This window comes from Ischnura elegans, chromosome 5, assembly GCF_921293095.1.
Source record: "Ischnura elegans chromosome 5, ioIscEleg1.1, whole genome shotgun sequence".
Taxonomy (NCBI): Eukaryota; Metazoa; Arthropoda; class Insecta; order Odonata; family Coenagrionidae; genus Ischnura; species Ischnura elegans.
In genome coordinates this window covers 71,971,599-71,989,385 of record NC_060250.1, presented here as the reverse complement: position 1 = coordinate 71,989,385, position 17,787 = coordinate 71,971,599, and the positions used below count along the sequence as shown (strand labels likewise).

The window sequence follows — 17,787 nt, the reverse complement described above, 5'->3', positions numbered from 1 at the left end:
TATAAAGTCATGTAGATGTTTTAATGTCCTAGAAAGCATTGAATCATAAAAGCTGTGAAAATCTAAATGCCTAAAGAGTGAACTGGCATTCCTGAACACAACTTTGTCCAATCCATTTTTTCTGACAGTGCAAATTAATAGTTAGGTCTCTCAGTTGCCTTTTGCGACCCTTTGTGCTGAATTCTTGGATTATAGTTTGATCTGTCTTTTATTTTCTTTAAGGATGGATGTATGAGTCCAGAGCTAGAGGAAGTAAAGTGTCACTAAAGACTAAATTGTGGCTTGGTGCCGTTAAAGTGTTATCTGCCGGTTCAAAGCCCATGTTGTACAGTTACCAGGGTTCCCTTCCTCGTCTTCCTCTGCCATCCGTTCATGACACAATACAGAGGGTGAGTGTTTTGCCATTGCATTAATGTAGTTAAGCATTGTTTTTTTAACTGCAGGGTGGATCAGTTGGCTAAATAAGATAGGGTGTCTAAATCAGGGTGGATAAGTGCAAAAATGGCATTCTATTTGTAGTCATCTGCAGTTTGGTACCTATAATTAGTGGCCTTCAGGCACCCATTTTTTTTAACTTCCAGCTGCATATCCTGTGGTTTTTATGGGTTTGGCAAGTGTCCTTCTTCTGCATATCCCATAATTCCCACATATTCATATTTTTTTTGTATTTTCCTGCATGGCCTGTAAATATTCCATCCAATAATTATGCTCTATGCATTGTTTTAATGGTGATGCATAACTTTTTGTCAATATTTGAGGGCAGTTACATTCACTTTTTCAAGAACTCTACTTGTGCTCCTCCAAAATGGGTGACCAGATGTCCAGATTTTGTCAGACAAGTCCTGCTTACAGCAACTGCTTGAAGCTCTTGCGGGACGTTGAGTAAATATGAATGAATTTGCCAAAAATTCAATTTATCTTAACTTCCTGATTTATTTCAGTAATACCTGTAAAGGGCACAAATTTTTCTATGGAGCCAAATTTTTTTGTTTTCTGTGATTATTTGTATATTTTACCAAATGGTGAAAAACATTGAATGCCTAAAAAAGTAACAAGTGAATGAAACTGAAAACTGAAATGAGCGAATAGTAGGCAAATATCAATTATTTTTTCTTTTTGTCTCTAGTTAAACTTGATTGCTGATAATGTTTTTATTGTTTTTCAGTACCTGAGAAGTGTTCGTCCAATTCTGGATGCAGATAAATACAATAGAATGGAAAAACTCGGTGATGAGTTCCTGAAAGGAATAGCTGTTAAGTTACAACGCTACCTCATTCTTAAGTCATGGTGAGTATTTACTGTAAGATTTTCTGTTCCTTTAGTTCAAATTATACCAAAGGGTAAAGCATTATAACTTAGAGAGTATGGCCCTTTTTGATCTTGAGGACAATGTTTGCGAAGAGAGATTAATAATGGGAAAGTATTAATAGTATGCCTGAAGTTATTTACTTCATTTACTTAGAAAGGGTTAAGGTTAATGATTTTTCATTGTGAATAGCTCGAGATCTAAGCAATGGATCAAAAAGTGGAAAAATAATTGTTTTAATTTTGGTACTCTTATCATACCAGACAATTAAAAAAAATAGATGAATACCTTAATTCATTAAATAAGCTTGTAATAAAATATCAAAGTTCCATTATTACCATGCATTGAAATGGAAGCAAATGCTTGAAGTCCTTCTGAAGATGGCCAGATATGCAGCTTCACTTGGGAAGGGGGTATCAGCATTCCATTTTTTAGACTTCAGTGGACCTATCAGGGAAGTGATAGGCTGATACTCTAATGAGCAGTTAACCAAAGGATGCATAATTGAGACTCATCGTTTCTTATTCACGATATTTTTCCATTGGAACTAATACTTTTGTGTCTTTTCTTTCCAGGTGGTCCACCAACTACGTTTCTGATTGGTGGGAGGAATATGTCTACTTGAGGGGTCGCTCAGCCCTGATGGTCAACTCTAACTTCTATGGAATTGATGCTATACTCATGTATCCCACCAAGATCCAGGCAGCTAGAGCTGCATCAATTATCTATGAATGCCTCATCTTCAGGCGCCTGATTGAGAGGCAGGAATTGGAGCCCATCCTCATTCAGAACCTTGTTCCTCTCTGCTCATGGCAGTACGAGAGAGTTTTCAACACCACCCGAGTGCCTGGAATTGAGACTGATCGTATTGTACATTTTGGTGATTCAAAGCATATTGTTGTTATTCACAAGGGAAAATATTTCAGGGTAACCATCTATGCCAATGGAAGACTGCTCAAGCCTTGTGAAATTGAATTGTGAGTATTTTTCATTTATGTATCTAATTGCTTCGGGCTTTATGTTTTGGAAGGAGATCATATTCATGTTAAAATATACTTTGTAGCCCTCTTTTTTCATTTTTTGTATGCATTTTGTTGCCTTACAGCATCATCAGGGTATAGTAGATATTTTACACATGCACATATCACCCACTATAAAAATAAATAGTCCTCAACAAGCTCCATAGCTATGGACTCAATATTTTATAATTCCCTGTCCCAAGAATTTATATCATCAATTCCAATGAAAGCAGTAGGATATTTTTCAGTGATAACAATATAGTTCCATTTAATATTACTTCTTATCCTTTGCAGATTTTTCCTAAAACATTTTTTCCAAAATTCATTGCCCAGAAAACAAGGTGCATGTCTTACTTGAATGTGTGTGGTACATGGGAATGTATGATACATAATGTCACTGCTAAGAAAGTATTTAAGTAAATACATACTTCTAATTATTAATGTATATGACTTTTTTATATCATAGGCAGCTAAATCAGGTATTAGCTGATAAATCAGAGCCTGCACCAGGAGAAGAAAGATTAGCAGCATTGACAGCAGGTGACAGGGTTACGTGGGCACAAGCTAGAAAGAACTTCTTCTCGAGAGGTATCAATAGGACCGCCTTGGATACCATTGAGAGAGCTGCTTTTGTTGTAGCCCTCGATGACTTCCCCTATGAATTCAATGAGGTGAGTTGTACATGTGTTACAAACTTTAACTTCAAGTATGAAATACGTTCAATGGTGTCAGGCTCAACTTTGTGGAAGTTGAAGTTCACAAATGAAAAAACGACTTCGTTTTCTTCCACTAATTTATTTTGACGGTACGACATGTTTCGACCTTGAGCGGTCATTTACGAGTACGTACGTGGTACTCGTAAATGACTTTATACCGAACGACGGCTCTGCAATGACGCGTCGAAGTTGATAACGGATCAAAATTTCACTAAAATAATAGTAAAAAATGGCATAAGCGTGGGCCCCTTGCTGAATGCATCAATACACCAAAATTCAAAAAATTATTTTCATCACTTCTCATTCTATGCTCATTCAGGATGAACCCACAAGATGGAACTCCCTTTTTCAAATGATGAGGCATCTTCCGGAACAGAAGCAAGCCATAACATTAGCTGCCTCTAATCTGAGTTTAATGTAGACATGACTCCACAGTGCGATGCTATCAAGCTATTGATTGATGTTCTGGATGTTTTCGAAGGAGCAACTTTTCTTGCTAGTGGAAGTGCTGTCAGAGTTTCTTAAGTTATCTCCCTTGTGAATAGCATTATTAATTTCCTAGAAAGTAAGAAGTTTTCGTATAGTCATCGACAAGGTTTCGTCAATGATTTGCTGTTTTCCAGTAATAGTTGGTATGAATTTCTGGAGAAAGAACAATTATTCACTTTTGCCACAGTTCTTGATGTATGATTTAAAATCAGGGATTGCCAAGATGACAAGTCCAATAAAGATTAAAAAAAAGTTGAGATTATAAAAAATCAGTTGGCTTTGGAGATGATAAGTCTGTCTAAACAATGTCACCCAACAAAAACAGATACCTTAGGATAAGTGCAACCAAAAATAGCTGATGTAAAGCAACAGCAATCAATGTGGGGAATTTATTCAAAATGAAAAAGTTTATATTTAAAATGTATTTAAAATATACCTTTTTATTTATACATTTATCAAGTGAAATAGAAGAAAAAATGTATCTTTAATATGCTTTGTGCAATTCTAGTATTCGAATATTCGAGCAATGATTTAATACCGCACATGTCTGAATATCTGATTATAGTCCTCCTTTTTTTTCCAAAAATGTCCGTGGTAAAAGTAAAGGGGGGACTATATACATATGCATTTTTTTTATATTTCCTGAAACTGGTCTCAATATTAGGGGGGGGACTATATTCAGAGGAGGACTATATTCTGAGAAATACGGCATTTGATTTCGATAATCGAGTTCGAGAAATTTGCTATTCGACCCATCTATAATTTTAATATATACTGGCTTTTTTTAAGGTATTCTTCTTGGTGTCTTCTAATATTACAATTTATCCTATTTAAATAAGATGGTAGCACTTTTCCACAGTATTTTAATGCATACGACACGTTTCGGCTCACACAGCCATCATCTTGTACAAGACTTGTCTTTGAAATAGCTGATGCACGTCGTACACATTAAAATATTGTGGAAAAGTGATGCCTGCATTTGTCGAACTTACAATTTATCATGTTTATGAGTTTTATTTCTGTTTTCATCAATTTTGATGTCTGTTAGTAAAGGCTGTGAGAAAAATTGGCTTTAATTGGCTTATGAGTTATGAAAGGGAACTGAAAACATTTGGTACACTTCTTTGCCACTGTTAATTGTAGCCTTCGTCAGTAATAGCCATGTCAAATGAAGTGATCGCATTTTTTTATCATTTCTCATTCTTTTATTTTCTCAGAAAGAACCTGGTAGTTTGGACAGATATGGACGCATACTTTTACACGGAAAAGGCTGTGATCGGTGGTTTGACAAGTCATTCACATTGTGTATTGGTAGTAATGGGCGGGTAAGTGTGCATTTTGTATATTAGTAAGGAATTCTAGGTTAATTTGGTAAAATATGACTGGTATGAAGTCTGTGAATAAGTCTTTCTCCTCTAAAGTCTGTTGCCAATAGTAGCCTGATAGATCAAAAATGTATATGGGCTCAAGTGCTGCCACTTGAGGCTGAATGTAATTGATTATAAGCAAATTACCTGTACACGCTCTCTCACTCACTCGAATCGACCCATTGGTTGATTTGGATAGGTGAGGGTAGAGTTCCCTCCAGACTTGATCAATTGTGTGGAAATTAAAGTCATTTGTTATTTGTATATTCTAAGATATACTGGTGAAGCTTCAAAAATGAAGTTGAATGAAGAAAAAATCATAAAAAAAACTTAGGAAAATCAGGAAATATATTTCATTTTACAAATTTTAATTCTTATTTACTGGGTTTTTGAAGGTATTCTTCTTGGTTTCTCCTAATATTACGTTTTTTTCATGTTTATTATTTTATAAGTTATGTTTCTGTGTTCATCAATGTTGATGCATATTGAGGGATCCAGGAATTTTTTCCGGGGGAGGGCACAAGGGTCTGATAGGTCTTCTTATATTTCAGATTAAAAACAAACTACAACTCTTACTGTAAAAATATTCTCTATATTTTGATATGAAATTGTCAGTATTAAATTATATGATTGAGGCTTCTTGAAGCACAAAATAAAATGAATATAATGATATCCGTATTAAAAATCTTGCCTATTTTTATAGGTCTGGGGTGGGGGGAGGGGCACGCGTCTCCCCCCCCCCTAAATCTGCCTATGTGTATATTAGTAAAGGCCATGAGAAATATTAGCTCGATTTGGCAACATATAGGCAAGTGAAATTTTCCCATTCAAGTCAGGGGGGAAATTCCTCCTTGAACTCTCAAGGATTTTTATTTGCTTATTCGGCCAGCCTTATGTGTGAAAAAGTTATTTTAATATTGTATAATGGAAAATTGGTAGCTTCCTTTTCTAAATACCTCCGCAGAATTTCACCACATAGTAATTGGAATATAACTCCTGTAAGAAGTTGTGATATTTGCCCCTTCTTTAAATTAAGATTGGTTTTTTTCTTAATAAATGTGGAAGTAAAAGTTAATTGAACCACTAGGGAAAACAGCTTTATTTTGATCATCGTGTGACTCTTTTTAAAGTCAGTTATCATATTGCTGTTACTTGGATAAATTATATTATTGTGGTGCACATCACCTTTATTTTCAAAACTTATGAGTCAATTTAACAATCTAATAATAAGATTTTCCATTCTGTTATAGATTGGTTTCAACGCTGAGCACTCATGGTAAGTAATTTTTTTATATTCTCTCATGCTTGCTTGCTTTATTTTATGACAAAGTAAATAAAAAGTTAAAATGAGAATATTTTGAACTTAACCATTGTCAGAAAGTAAATTAAGTATGAAAAGTCCTTAAATTTTACATTTTTAGTAGAGATGGGTCGAATAGCAGATTTCTCGAATTCGAATATCGAATTCGAATATTAAATCATTGCTCGAATATTCGAATACCTCGAATTTCGAATACCTCGAATACTAAATGATGAATGCTGGTATGTTTGACTCGGTTGCCTATGCAGCAGGAAACACAAGATTTTGGGGAGTAATTTTGATTTCCTTTAAATGATTCGAACAGGAATTTAGCTGATTAATGAATATTTTAATTTTATGGAAACAATTGGGCATATAATTAATTCAACTAACATCACTTTACCCCCTATCCTGCTGCCAAGTGCTAGCTGACAATCTCAGGCATTTTGTAAAATACAAGCTCTTTTCCACCGGATTTTCTTCAATTATTTTGTTAGTTTTTTTGTTAGTTATTATTATTAGTCCATCTTTGGGAGTTCTCACGAGATAAGAAGATGAATTGGCATTGCTATCAGGGAGAAACCAAATATTCTGAGAAAATATCCCTTTGTCTGGGACTGTAACAATAAAGATTTATAGCACCACTCATAAATTGTAACTTGATATATGTTTTCGGAAAAAAATACGGCATCAACTCCCGAGAAGCTCTGCTGCTCATATCGAGTTTCGCCAGAATGCTAAGTCTCCGTCGTATTTTGACATTTATTTCTTTGCGTAAAATGCTTAAATAAACTCAGAAATACTTCGTGTTTGGTCTTATTCTTTTTGAAATTACGCGCACATTACTAATATTTCAATTCAATAAAGGTGTAACATCAATTGACGAAAGTCATTCTTAGACACCTTTTGTGCTAATAGATGACTCATGCAGCGGTTGACCTCCACAGAAATGGGGAACTTCGAAGCTGGTAGGAATAAAAAGGTCAGTGGGGGAGAAAAGGGAGGGCCCGAAAGACGTTTCTATTGTTCTCGTGTAACTTGGTATTTTTTCGAAGCCAAGGTCTTCGTAATATGATCCCTGCGCGAGCTGTGACCTTTTTTTTTATTTCGAAGAAGAGGAAAGCCTCAGAGGGGGGGCTAGTGCTGAATGGAGAGGGATACCAGATCTTGGGAAATGCGCTAATGTAAGTATCCCACGTTACTCACACAGCTGTTGACCTCCAGAAATGGGGAACTTCGAAGCAGGTAGCCAGAAAAAGGTCAGTGGGTGAGAAAAGTGGGGAGGGCGTGAAACACGTTTTTATTGTTCTCGTAACTCGATATTTTTTTCGAAGCAGGGGTCTTCGTAATGCGATCCCTGCGCGATCTGGGGCCTTTTGTTTGATTTCGGAGAAGAGGAAAGCGTCAGAGTGGGTGAGGCAAGTGCTGAATGGAGGGGGATAGCGGATCGTGGGAAATGCCCTAAGGTTGCTATCCCACGGCGCTGAGGTTCTCCTGGTGGGGGGGAATCGGGGATTTTCGGATTTTTCCAACCCGACCATTTTCGGTTCCCCTCGTCGAACTCTTTTCTCCGCTAAAATCCACGAATTTGATGTAATTCGTCAACTTGCGTAAAACGGCGCAGCGAGCACTAAACGACTAGAGTTCTCTTCATTTTTCCGAGTCAACTACCAACGACGTGCGTGCGACAGTGTATGACGCGAAATTCAAAGTATTCGAGGTATTCGAGGCGGTACTTTTCGCATAACTATTCGAAACCTCGAATATCGAATACTTTCTAATATTCGAGGTATTCGAGTATTCGCGGATACTATTCGCACATCTCTAATTTTTAGTCATCTTGGAAATTTTCAAGTTGATTTTAATAGTGATGCAAAATATTTATTAATATGGACACATTTCTTGTCACTTCTCTGCTACAAAAATGTGGCTTATTAACATTCTTTTCAAAGACCCGAGTGTTGTATTTTTCATTTACATATTTCTATTAGTTAAGTACATATTTAAAGGTTTATGCAGTCACTTCATTCTTTTGTTCCTTTGGTTGGAAATCCTTGAATACAGTTTTTATTAGCGATTATGTGATCATTTAAATGTTTATGATAGACTTTGACTTATTAAACAGTCTTTTTCCTGAGTGCAAAATAAGATATTTCCTTACATTTTCATGGGAGAATTTCCTTGATCTCTTTCTATGAGCTTAAATGAATGTTTAAAGGATGTTTTTGTGTCCTTCCTATGTCAACTATGTATTTTAAATGGAAAAATTGTTTAAGACATAATGAGATCGCATTAACAAGCTTCAGAATAAGGAAACAAGTAGGGAGGTGCTTTACAATAGAAAAGCATTATTAAAGATGCCATTCAGTCATTAATTGTACATTGATATCATTTATGCTGATTGGAAATTACAATTCTAATCCTTCATTCACTAGATGAGTGGTAAATATATATAAAATTTAATTGAAAATTAATGATTTTAAATTCATTTATTCCCTTATAAATTAAAAACATTTTATAAGCTGCTGGCTATTCAAATAGTTTGTGATGCCATCACACATCTAGCTCATAGCCACTTGCTGGAGAATGCTCGAAATTTATCAATGGGAGGCTGTCCATAATCGATATAGACACATATTATTAATAGTGAGGTGGTCAGAGGAATGTGTATGATCTCAACTGTGTTAACATATGTTAGAGGCATAGTGACAAAATTGGGGTGACAGGTTGGAAATTTGATAGCCTGAAACCATGAGACACCCTAATGTATCAGCCCATATTAATATATTTAGCTTTCAGCATTATGAAGTAGTCAGAGACCAACAGAAAAATGAGAATAATGGGTTCTTTTAATCACAAACTTATGGTTTGTCAAAGTCTGCCTAGTGCATTAACTTTTAATTATGTGCATACTTACTTTGTCTAAGTTGATGGGTAGAGAGGGTAACTGCTTGTGCTCTGTTTTTACATTCTCAGATTGAAAGTTTGAGCAGTTTCTATTCTCATGAGGTGATATGACTTATCCCCTTTATTTTAGGTGATTTCATTGCCATTATTCCCAAATATATGTACCAGAAGAAGCTATCAGTGTAGGAAGTAAATGTAAGACTGCTCACTTAAACTAATTATTTTGATAATCTTAACATGTATTTTGCAATAGGAGGGGAACCAAAGAAGGTGCAACGTACTGTATGCAAGTGAAGAGCACAAAATAACTGCAAAAATGCATAAAATCTAAAATTAAAACTGTAATGAATTCAAATCTATATTCATATGTTCATGTGCTCATCTCTTGTAATTTTTTTAAGAAAAATTACAGCTCCATCCTTTTCTGATCAGTACTAGATATGCAGCCATAGGTTGATGGATGAGTAGAAACAATAATTTAAATTCCAGCCATTATCCACTAAATATGGATCATATGTAGTTTTTGTCTTGTTTAGGTTGCTGGATGTAATGGTGGATTGATGCAATTTAATGATCCAGAATGTTAACAATTAATATGATGAGTTATTTCTCAAGAAATGTTTTATATCCTATCATTATATTTAGTTTGAGTTAAATTTTAAATAGGTAAAGAAACCTAAATGACTAGTTCATTTAATTGATGGGAGCTTTAATAATTGAAGTTAAAAACGGTGTAATCATGAACTGTGTAGATCTGTTAGATATATCAGTGTACCATCATTAGGGGATTGGTCCAAGAAGTGACTGAAGTTTCTTCACCAGCATTAGCCAATACGATGACTGCAAGCTTGCAGTTTCATGATGGTACTAATAACTTATCTATATTTATGTAGTTTTATCCCTTGTAGTTAGAAAAATTGATCAATTAATTATTTTTCAAGCTCTCTAACCAATATGCTTATCTATTGGATTAAAGGGTCATTTATTTTTATTGATTGGAGAAAAACAGCAATTTTTTTTTACCAAAGAATTTAAATACTTTCACTCTGGGTGTTAGGTATGCTCTGTCTTCATATTCAAACTATTAATTATTGGTAACTTCTGTTCTCAGAATCACCATTTAGTATCTTCAGTTTTTGCAAATATTCTTGATCCTTGAAGAAGTAGTTATTTACACCCATTGCTGATGCTAAATTTCAATGCATTGTTTTACGTAGTATGATAGGGAGTACATAATTTTTAATTTTCATGCTGTGTTCTTCAATTATTATTGTGTGATACTGTCTGTGATACCTTAGTCCTTTTGTGTTTAATAAACAAAATTACAGTTTTCTTCAAAGTTAGAATCTATTTGTTTCTTTCTCATGGAACATTTCCTTTTTGGTATTTTTCTCCTTGCTTTCTTAATAATAAAAGTGTTGCACTCTTTTAGTATTTTTTCTTCATTTTCAATGTAAATTCTGGAAGAATTTTATACAATAACAATCTACTTTTAAAGAAATAAGAAAGAGTTGCTAGAAAGCTATGGAAAAAACATGAAAACTGTATTTAGGCTGAAGTATCACCAGTATTGCCTTGAATCATCTCACCTACTCATCATTTTGAATATGTATTTAAGTTGGTGTACGGTCATATTTATGTGGGTGTCGTTTGGCATAGAATTCTTCATGTCTGTGATTCTTTGATAAGAAATTAGTTTGAAATTTTTCATCTAAGGAGTCATCTCATATTTTCCCAACATACTTTTAAAATATTTCATTAGATTTGGAAGACTTCTCACTGTAGTGGAAGCACATAAACTTAAATCGTCAAATGAATTGTAAATTATTCTATATTTTCTAGCCAGGATACATTAGTCTATCAAATTTAAAGTACAGTGGAACCTCGATCTGTCGTTTTTCAGGGGGATGGATGAAAAGAACGATGAATGCGGGAAAACGATCAATGCGGGAATGGTTGTCCGGGTTGCCTATGTCCCAGGATCAGCTGGATTTTTGCGAATTATGACATTCATTAATGGATTCAAACGAGATTTCAGCTGATTACAGGAATATTATTACACTATCGAAACACTTAGGTCATTTTGTTGATTCGACTTATCTCTCTTTCTAAAATCCTAAAGGAACAAGCCGCCTTGCTAAAAAAATGTTTGCACTCCACTCGGAATTTTCACGGCTATTATGCATTTCTGTCTGATGTAAAAATTCTTATCCATCAAATGCGATTTCAAGTACACGTATTTACGAGAGAAATGTTCGTGTTATGCCTCAAACAACTGATTTCGCCGTCGCAGTGATTGGTTATGAAATGGATCAAGAAGGCCAAGAATAAGAATAAAACTAATAAAAATGAAACCGGACTCCATTGAACCCACGCGGAAAACACTCGCTAGTTTTAAGTCAACCCACCCCGGAAAGTACGGAACCACTCGTGCGAGGTGAAGTTCGGCACTAATGCTATCGCGTATGGCGTAGGCAGAACTTACTGCAGAGGGTTAAGCATGACCATATGACTGCGCAATGCAATTTTTTATCCTATAGAAAAGGCAACTTACCCACTCATTTCTAACAATAAGTAGCGTAGCTCTAGATGAGCAGATGAATTCAGATTGCTAGTCGAGAGAAACAAAATATCCAGAGAAGACATCGCTTCGTTAGCAACTCAGACAAGTGAAACTTGTAGCATAACTCGTAAATTGTAACCAGACGCCCTGTTTTCGAAAAAAATCGCATCAACTGCCGTGAAGCTCTCTATCAGCTGCGAGGATATCGTTATTCGCGCCAGAAATCACCATCGTATTATTCCAACTCTTTCCTTGCTTAAAATGCTTAAATAACGTTAGAAATACGTCATGTTTGGTATCAATCTTTACTGAATTACGTGTACATCACTAATATCTCAATATAATAAAAGTATAATACCAATTGCCGAAATTCATTTCTACACACCTTTTGAGCTAATCGGTGATTCATGCAGCAGTTGACCTCCAGAGGTGGGGATCTTTGTAGCGAGTCAGCTAAAAAAAAGTCAGTGGTCGAGAAAGGGGGAAGCCTGAAAAAGGTTTCTTTTGTTCTCGAGTAACTTGATATTTTCTTTCCAAGCTGAGGTCTTCGTAATACGATCCCTGCTCGAGCTGGGACCTTTTTTTTATTTCGGAGAAGAGGAAAGCTTCAGACGGGGAGAGGCGAGTGCTGAATGGAGGGGGATACCGGATCTTGGGAAATGCGATAATGTAACTATCCCACGGCACTCAGCTTCTCCCTATCGTATTTCAATCTCCTGGGGAAGATTCAAACTTTGTGTCTGTCGTTATTAGCCGTAAACAACACGTTGTAAACACTTCGTCTCATTTTCGTCAAACGATAGATGCGGGAAAATTATACGACGGGACCGCGATCGTCAAACGATAAATGCGGGAAAACGATACTTCGGGGAACGATAGATGCGGGAAAAAATTACATTGTCTTTATGGAACTTAATTTGGGACCAGGAGCGGCGAACGATGAATGCGGGAAAACGATGAATGCGGGAACGATAAATCGGGGTTCCACTGTAATTAACTGCTGTCTTAAAATGAAGAACAATATCTGTACTATGAGCTAATTTTTTCATCAAAATTTTTCTTTGTCGTTTTAATACATCAAAGATGATGCATAAACCAAATGGGTATGCATACACTCCTTTGTTATGTGCAGTTGATGGTAACTTAGCCCTTCCAGCCTCCTTTGAAATGCTTCATCCATATTTTTGTTTCATCATTTACTACTCTAAATTAATACCTAGTGTATCCAAATATAGTGTCTAATATGTAGTAGTAAATTAAAGTTATGCCATTATTTCCTTGCTTATAGTTACCCTTGTTTGCACCCCTATTCATGATTTGATTGATGATAGTATTACATGAGGAACTCTTGCTAAATTTTGTGCTAGCCTCTTCATTTTTTCAACATAGCTACGTATACTTATGCCTTGCTGCCTTTGTTTTTCATTGTGGTATACACAGTGTTATTTGTCTTATGGGTTTCACTCTTGATCTGTGCCGTATTTTTTTATACATAGTACATATATGCTTTGCTCAAAAGAGCTTCAATTGACTAAGAAATCATAAAATCCAAGAGAAACCTGCCACATATGTAAAGCATTCCATGAATATGAATGAACTTTCCTTGAGCTCTCCTCTGGGGAAGAAAATTGTGGGCATTCAATTATTTTGGTTGACGTCTAAACTGGAAGCTTCAGCTTCTCTTAATTTTCTTTCCCATTGGTAAGCCCTAGCAAAGTTCATTCATATTATTGGCCAAAAAAGTGTCAAATCAGACATTTCATGAATATGACTGAACGTGGAGATGATTAATATTTATGAAAATGTATTTCATAAGTTTTAAGCTAGCTTCTGTGGAAAGTATTATTTCATGCTGGCAGATACTCCTGCGGGATGATTAATTCTTCAACTGCTATCCCTGAAATTTGGATATTCCAGGGGTGATGCTGCCGTCATGTCACATCTCTGGGAATACATAGTGTCCGAAGAGGCAACAGAGAATGGGTAGGCGCAACTGAGGGGCTGAGTGAGGTGGATGGACCAGCTGAGAGCCTATCGGACCGCGCAGTTGCGGCCGGTTGGCAATAACTTGTTTAGTTGCCCCCTCTTTGTAATCCTAGGAAATACTTACTCCTTTGAGTTCCTTAGCTTTGGCTGTGGTTTCGTCTCACTGCTGAAGAAGTAAACTTATTGAGACTAGTGAAGCATTGATCTGAATCGTGGAGTATTATTATTTTATGGAATGCCGGAATGTTGCCTTCTCTTTGGTGTTGCTTTCTTGTATTAATTAAATTTTATTCTCTTTTGCTTAAGGAACACTTTCTCTGCCTTGCAAGCGTCTCTTATTTGTTGAGGACCGGATGCATTTAATTATAATTTTTTGTTAGGTGTTTAGTGGTGTCATCTGTTATTTCAATTAAGAGGATGCATACCTTCCACTCCAGTGGTCATTTTTGGTGACAAATTACTTGCTTAAAACTTAATCGTCTTGAAATTTTTAAAGTATTAAGTGGACTGTTGTAAGCATTTCTCTGTATCTCATATTTGAAATTTTTATCATCTAGCTTAAAATTATTTTCTCAGATGTAATTTAAGGTAGAGGCAAAAGTTGGAGAGAGTTAGTGCACTTACCCTGAACATTGCAAGACATAGATATAGAAATTAGTTTTTGTGGTCAATATGTCACCACAAAAGACTGGTTGAGAGGGAGGCATGCATCCACTTAAAGATGGGTTGGTTCCAGTTCCTTTTCAGTTTCAGGCATTGGTTCTTAATCCGAGTTCCATTTCTTCATCAAGTGTTTCAGTTACATTGAGCAATTTTCAAACAATATTAAAGATTTTCTCTGGGTTATTATGAAAAGTGCTGTGAATTAGACATCAAATTACCACAGAAGTGATTGGATACTTAACTTCTCTCTATTGAGAATTTTATGTAGATGGTCCTGTAGACAACTTTTCAAATTTGGTTTTGCAAAATTATTTCGGTATTGATTCTATTTGTCTTTGATTCTGATTCCTGTCCTAAGCTTTAGACATTAAGTTTTTAAGACATTTAGACATAAGTACCTTAGACATCTTAAGGGAAAATTATCAAATCTTCTGAATTCAAATATCGAATGAATGAACTTTTGCCGATGGAAAATAACAGTAGTAATAATTACAATTATGCTGTTCGAACATAGAACCGAAGAATCAACCCATCCCTAATTTTAATGTTAAGCAGTGTTTTATGCTATATTTAGCAGTGTGCTGTGAGTGAGTGGAATATATGTTTTGTAAATTGTAATTAGGCCTGAATTATTTATTAGGTGTTTGGGTTTCATATTTTAAATCTTTTTCCAGTAATTTGGTGGTGGCAGTTCTTGGTTATCCTTGGCCTTATTTTATTATTTATTTTTCTTGATAATGCTCTGTTTAACTTATGAATGTCATGCACCCTTGGCACATGCAGTATCCACATACTAATTAAACTCCATTGAGCCTTACTGAGATCCCATTCTTGAATAATGTTAAAAACAGTTTTTTCTTTTGTAATTTTGTTTTCGACATTTTCAGCCATCATACATGCCTGTGGTGGTTGGTACCATTTATGCTTGTTTTCTTATTTGCAGCTTGTTTTATGTTGGCCATTTGGTAGAGGATTCTTTATTCTATTATCTGATTTGTTTTTTTTTATCTTCTCCTCCTTTTCTTCTTTACCATTGTCAATGCTAGGGCTGATGCCCCAGTGCTGGGACACTTGTGGGAGTTTTGTCTGGGAGAGGATATGGACAACCGGTAAAGAATTCAAGTACTCATTTCTATATAAGCATTGCCTAGGATGGGTAAAAATCCCTTTGGGAATATTAATGACATATTCTGTGCCAATGCTTGATTCCTCTCTTGTGTACATATAAGATGAAATGCATGTTTGTCCTTAATTTGGCATGGTAGGTAGCATTTTGATTCTCTTTTGTTGCTAATTCATGGTGCATGATTGGTTCATTTTGTAGAGCAATTGCATGACACTATTTGTTCTAAAGCTTTTACAAAAATGTGCATTATTTTCCAAAATTGAATACTGATAGTTTTGAAATACGATGCCCTGGGTCTAATATATGTGTACTTCCCAATTCCACAATTACTGATTGCAGTGCTGGAGTAATAGTGACAGTTTTTGAGTTAAAGATAAGTTAATTGCTACTGGACTTTAATTATGCAAATGCATACCAAGTCTACGTCTTAAATTATATTATAGGCTAGTGCAGAGTCATATTTGTGAGTAATACATAATAAGCTGAGAAGTACATAGATAAAATGCAAATCATTCATTGCTTAGCACTCACCAAGAAATCTGAGGGCTTTGTTGCATTTTAATCATAAATATGTTCAATTACATCAGTCATATATTATTCTTATTGAATTGTTAATTTATTGCCATTTGCAGTCAGTAATGGACAGCATATTTGACTCTCATGTGTCTCTACTTCTTTTTGGTGAGGATTTCATGAATTTAAAGAGGTTATCTTGTCCATGTAACTTTATGTGGTTAGTTTCGAAAGCTGCCTCTGCTATTTCTTGCTTGAATCTTTAATTGTGGAGAATAAGTTGAAAGTTCCTTATTTTGGAATATACCATATATCTTGTAAAAGGTTTTGAGTGGATCTTCATAAATTTGGTGCATGAAAAACTGGAATTTTGTTAGTTCAACGGAATGTTAAACTATGGCATACTGTCATATTGTTCCTGTTGTGGGATCTCATATAATCTATGCCTTCTTGAAAGCTACTTATCCTATCTTATAGTATAGACTTTGACTTCATTGATGTGATATTCTTTCTAATATTCTTTGCTCTAGTATTCTGTGATATAGTATTCAGTGGTGAAGTAGTCTATAAAGTGTACAAATTAATTCTCTCTTTATAAATATGGTTTAAAGTTTAAGCTAAATACCATATTTGCATGAAACTATGATGATCATGATTGTAAGATGTCCAACTTTTTTCGGGACTCCACTAGGAACAAAATAAATTCAGAAAAATTATTACCGTTTGTATTTGAATGTTGTCCCCTCTGTTTTGCCCAAAATCTCCAGATGATAATTCATTGGGTGGCTTATATCATAGCCTCCTTCAATAATTTATTTTTAAAGGAGGCTATTTTTAACATTGGGTTATTTTTTTGCTCAGCTATCCAGTGGCAAACTTGGGTATGCATAATTTAGATTTTGCAACCCAAAATAGAATATGCAATACTCCTTTGGAGTCAAGAAGTTTGCATCCAATTCTAAGGCAAGCCCTCTTTTCTGTGTGAGTTTGGAGGGGAAAAAACTGTGTCCTAGGTTTCTGCAAAGACATTATATACAGTTATATCACCAATGATTGTGTTGCTACCTTTAATTATGTGAAGACATCTCATCATGAAATCTAGATTTCAAAAAATTTAGTGGTGAATTTTTTTTAAGCAAAGTTGCATACCATGACATATATTTGAAGTACATTTTACTTGGAAAAAGTGCAATGTGCATTTTAACCCATTCCTTTAATATAATTTAAATTGCCCAAATAAGTCTTATATCAGGTTAGCAATAAACACTAACAAAAATATATACCATAATTATCAGGGTATTTACTCTGAGGCTAATTTATTGAAATAAAATCCAGTGCCACAGACATTTACGGTCAAGTAAAATTCTTAAATGGTTGGGAATGGCAATGTTGTTCCTATTGTTTGATTACAGTGGAACCTCATTAAAGCGAATACGGGTTATAGGGAGACCCCCGCTATTACGAGAGATAGCCGATGCACCGTCAATTGATCCTATAATAAGCATGTTAAAAATTTCGTTTTTACGAGGCCCTTTTGGTGTTGGCTCTCGCCATAGCGAGGGTTTCACCGCCGGAAAAACTTACACCAAGACTCTGTCAGACAACTCAGTAATTGCTAGCGATCTGTTAGAAATGAAGTTAATGGAGTGCTCAGTCTCAAATTTATGTGGTAAACTGTCGTTCGATAAATAAGTAGTTAATTTTGGTGAAAATATTTTAGCATTAGCATTTCGGGAATGCTTGATCTTCTTTTGTTCCTCGGGCGGCAGAAAGTTGTCAGCATACCCGCACGTCCATGAGTTGCATTAATAGAAAGCATTTGATGGAACACA

At 35.3% G+C, this 17,787-nt stretch overlaps 1 protein-coding gene across 4 annotated transcripts in view; it reads left to right on the top strand.

Annotated features, from left to right (window-relative positions):
* LOC124159045 (carnitine O-palmitoyltransferase 1, liver isoform) overlaps nucleotides 1–17,787 on the top strand; it is a 131,911-nt gene that overhangs the window by 102,603 nt on the left and 11,521 nt on the right. For 2 of the 4 annotated variants that reach the window (XM_046534537.1, XM_046534538.1), the window contains 8 exons: nucleotides 223–389; nucleotides 1,166–1,287; nucleotides 1,882–2,283; nucleotides 2,792–2,996; nucleotides 4,748–4,855; nucleotides 6,148–6,173; nucleotides 13,585–13,650; nucleotides 15,363–15,425. In XM_046534537.1, the coding sequence (XP_046390493.1) occupies nucleotides 223–389; nucleotides 1,166–1,287; nucleotides 1,882–2,283; nucleotides 2,792–2,996; nucleotides 4,748–4,855; nucleotides 6,148–6,173; nucleotides 13,585–13,650; nucleotides 15,363–15,425 (1,159 nt within the window). The remainder of the gene's footprint in view (nucleotides 1–222; nucleotides 390–1,165; nucleotides 1,288–1,881; nucleotides 2,284–2,791; nucleotides 2,997–4,747; nucleotides 4,856–6,147; nucleotides 6,174–13,584; nucleotides 13,651–15,362; nucleotides 15,426–17,787) is intronic. The other 2 variants (XM_046534540.1, XM_046534539.1) reach the window with 2 other exon arrangements.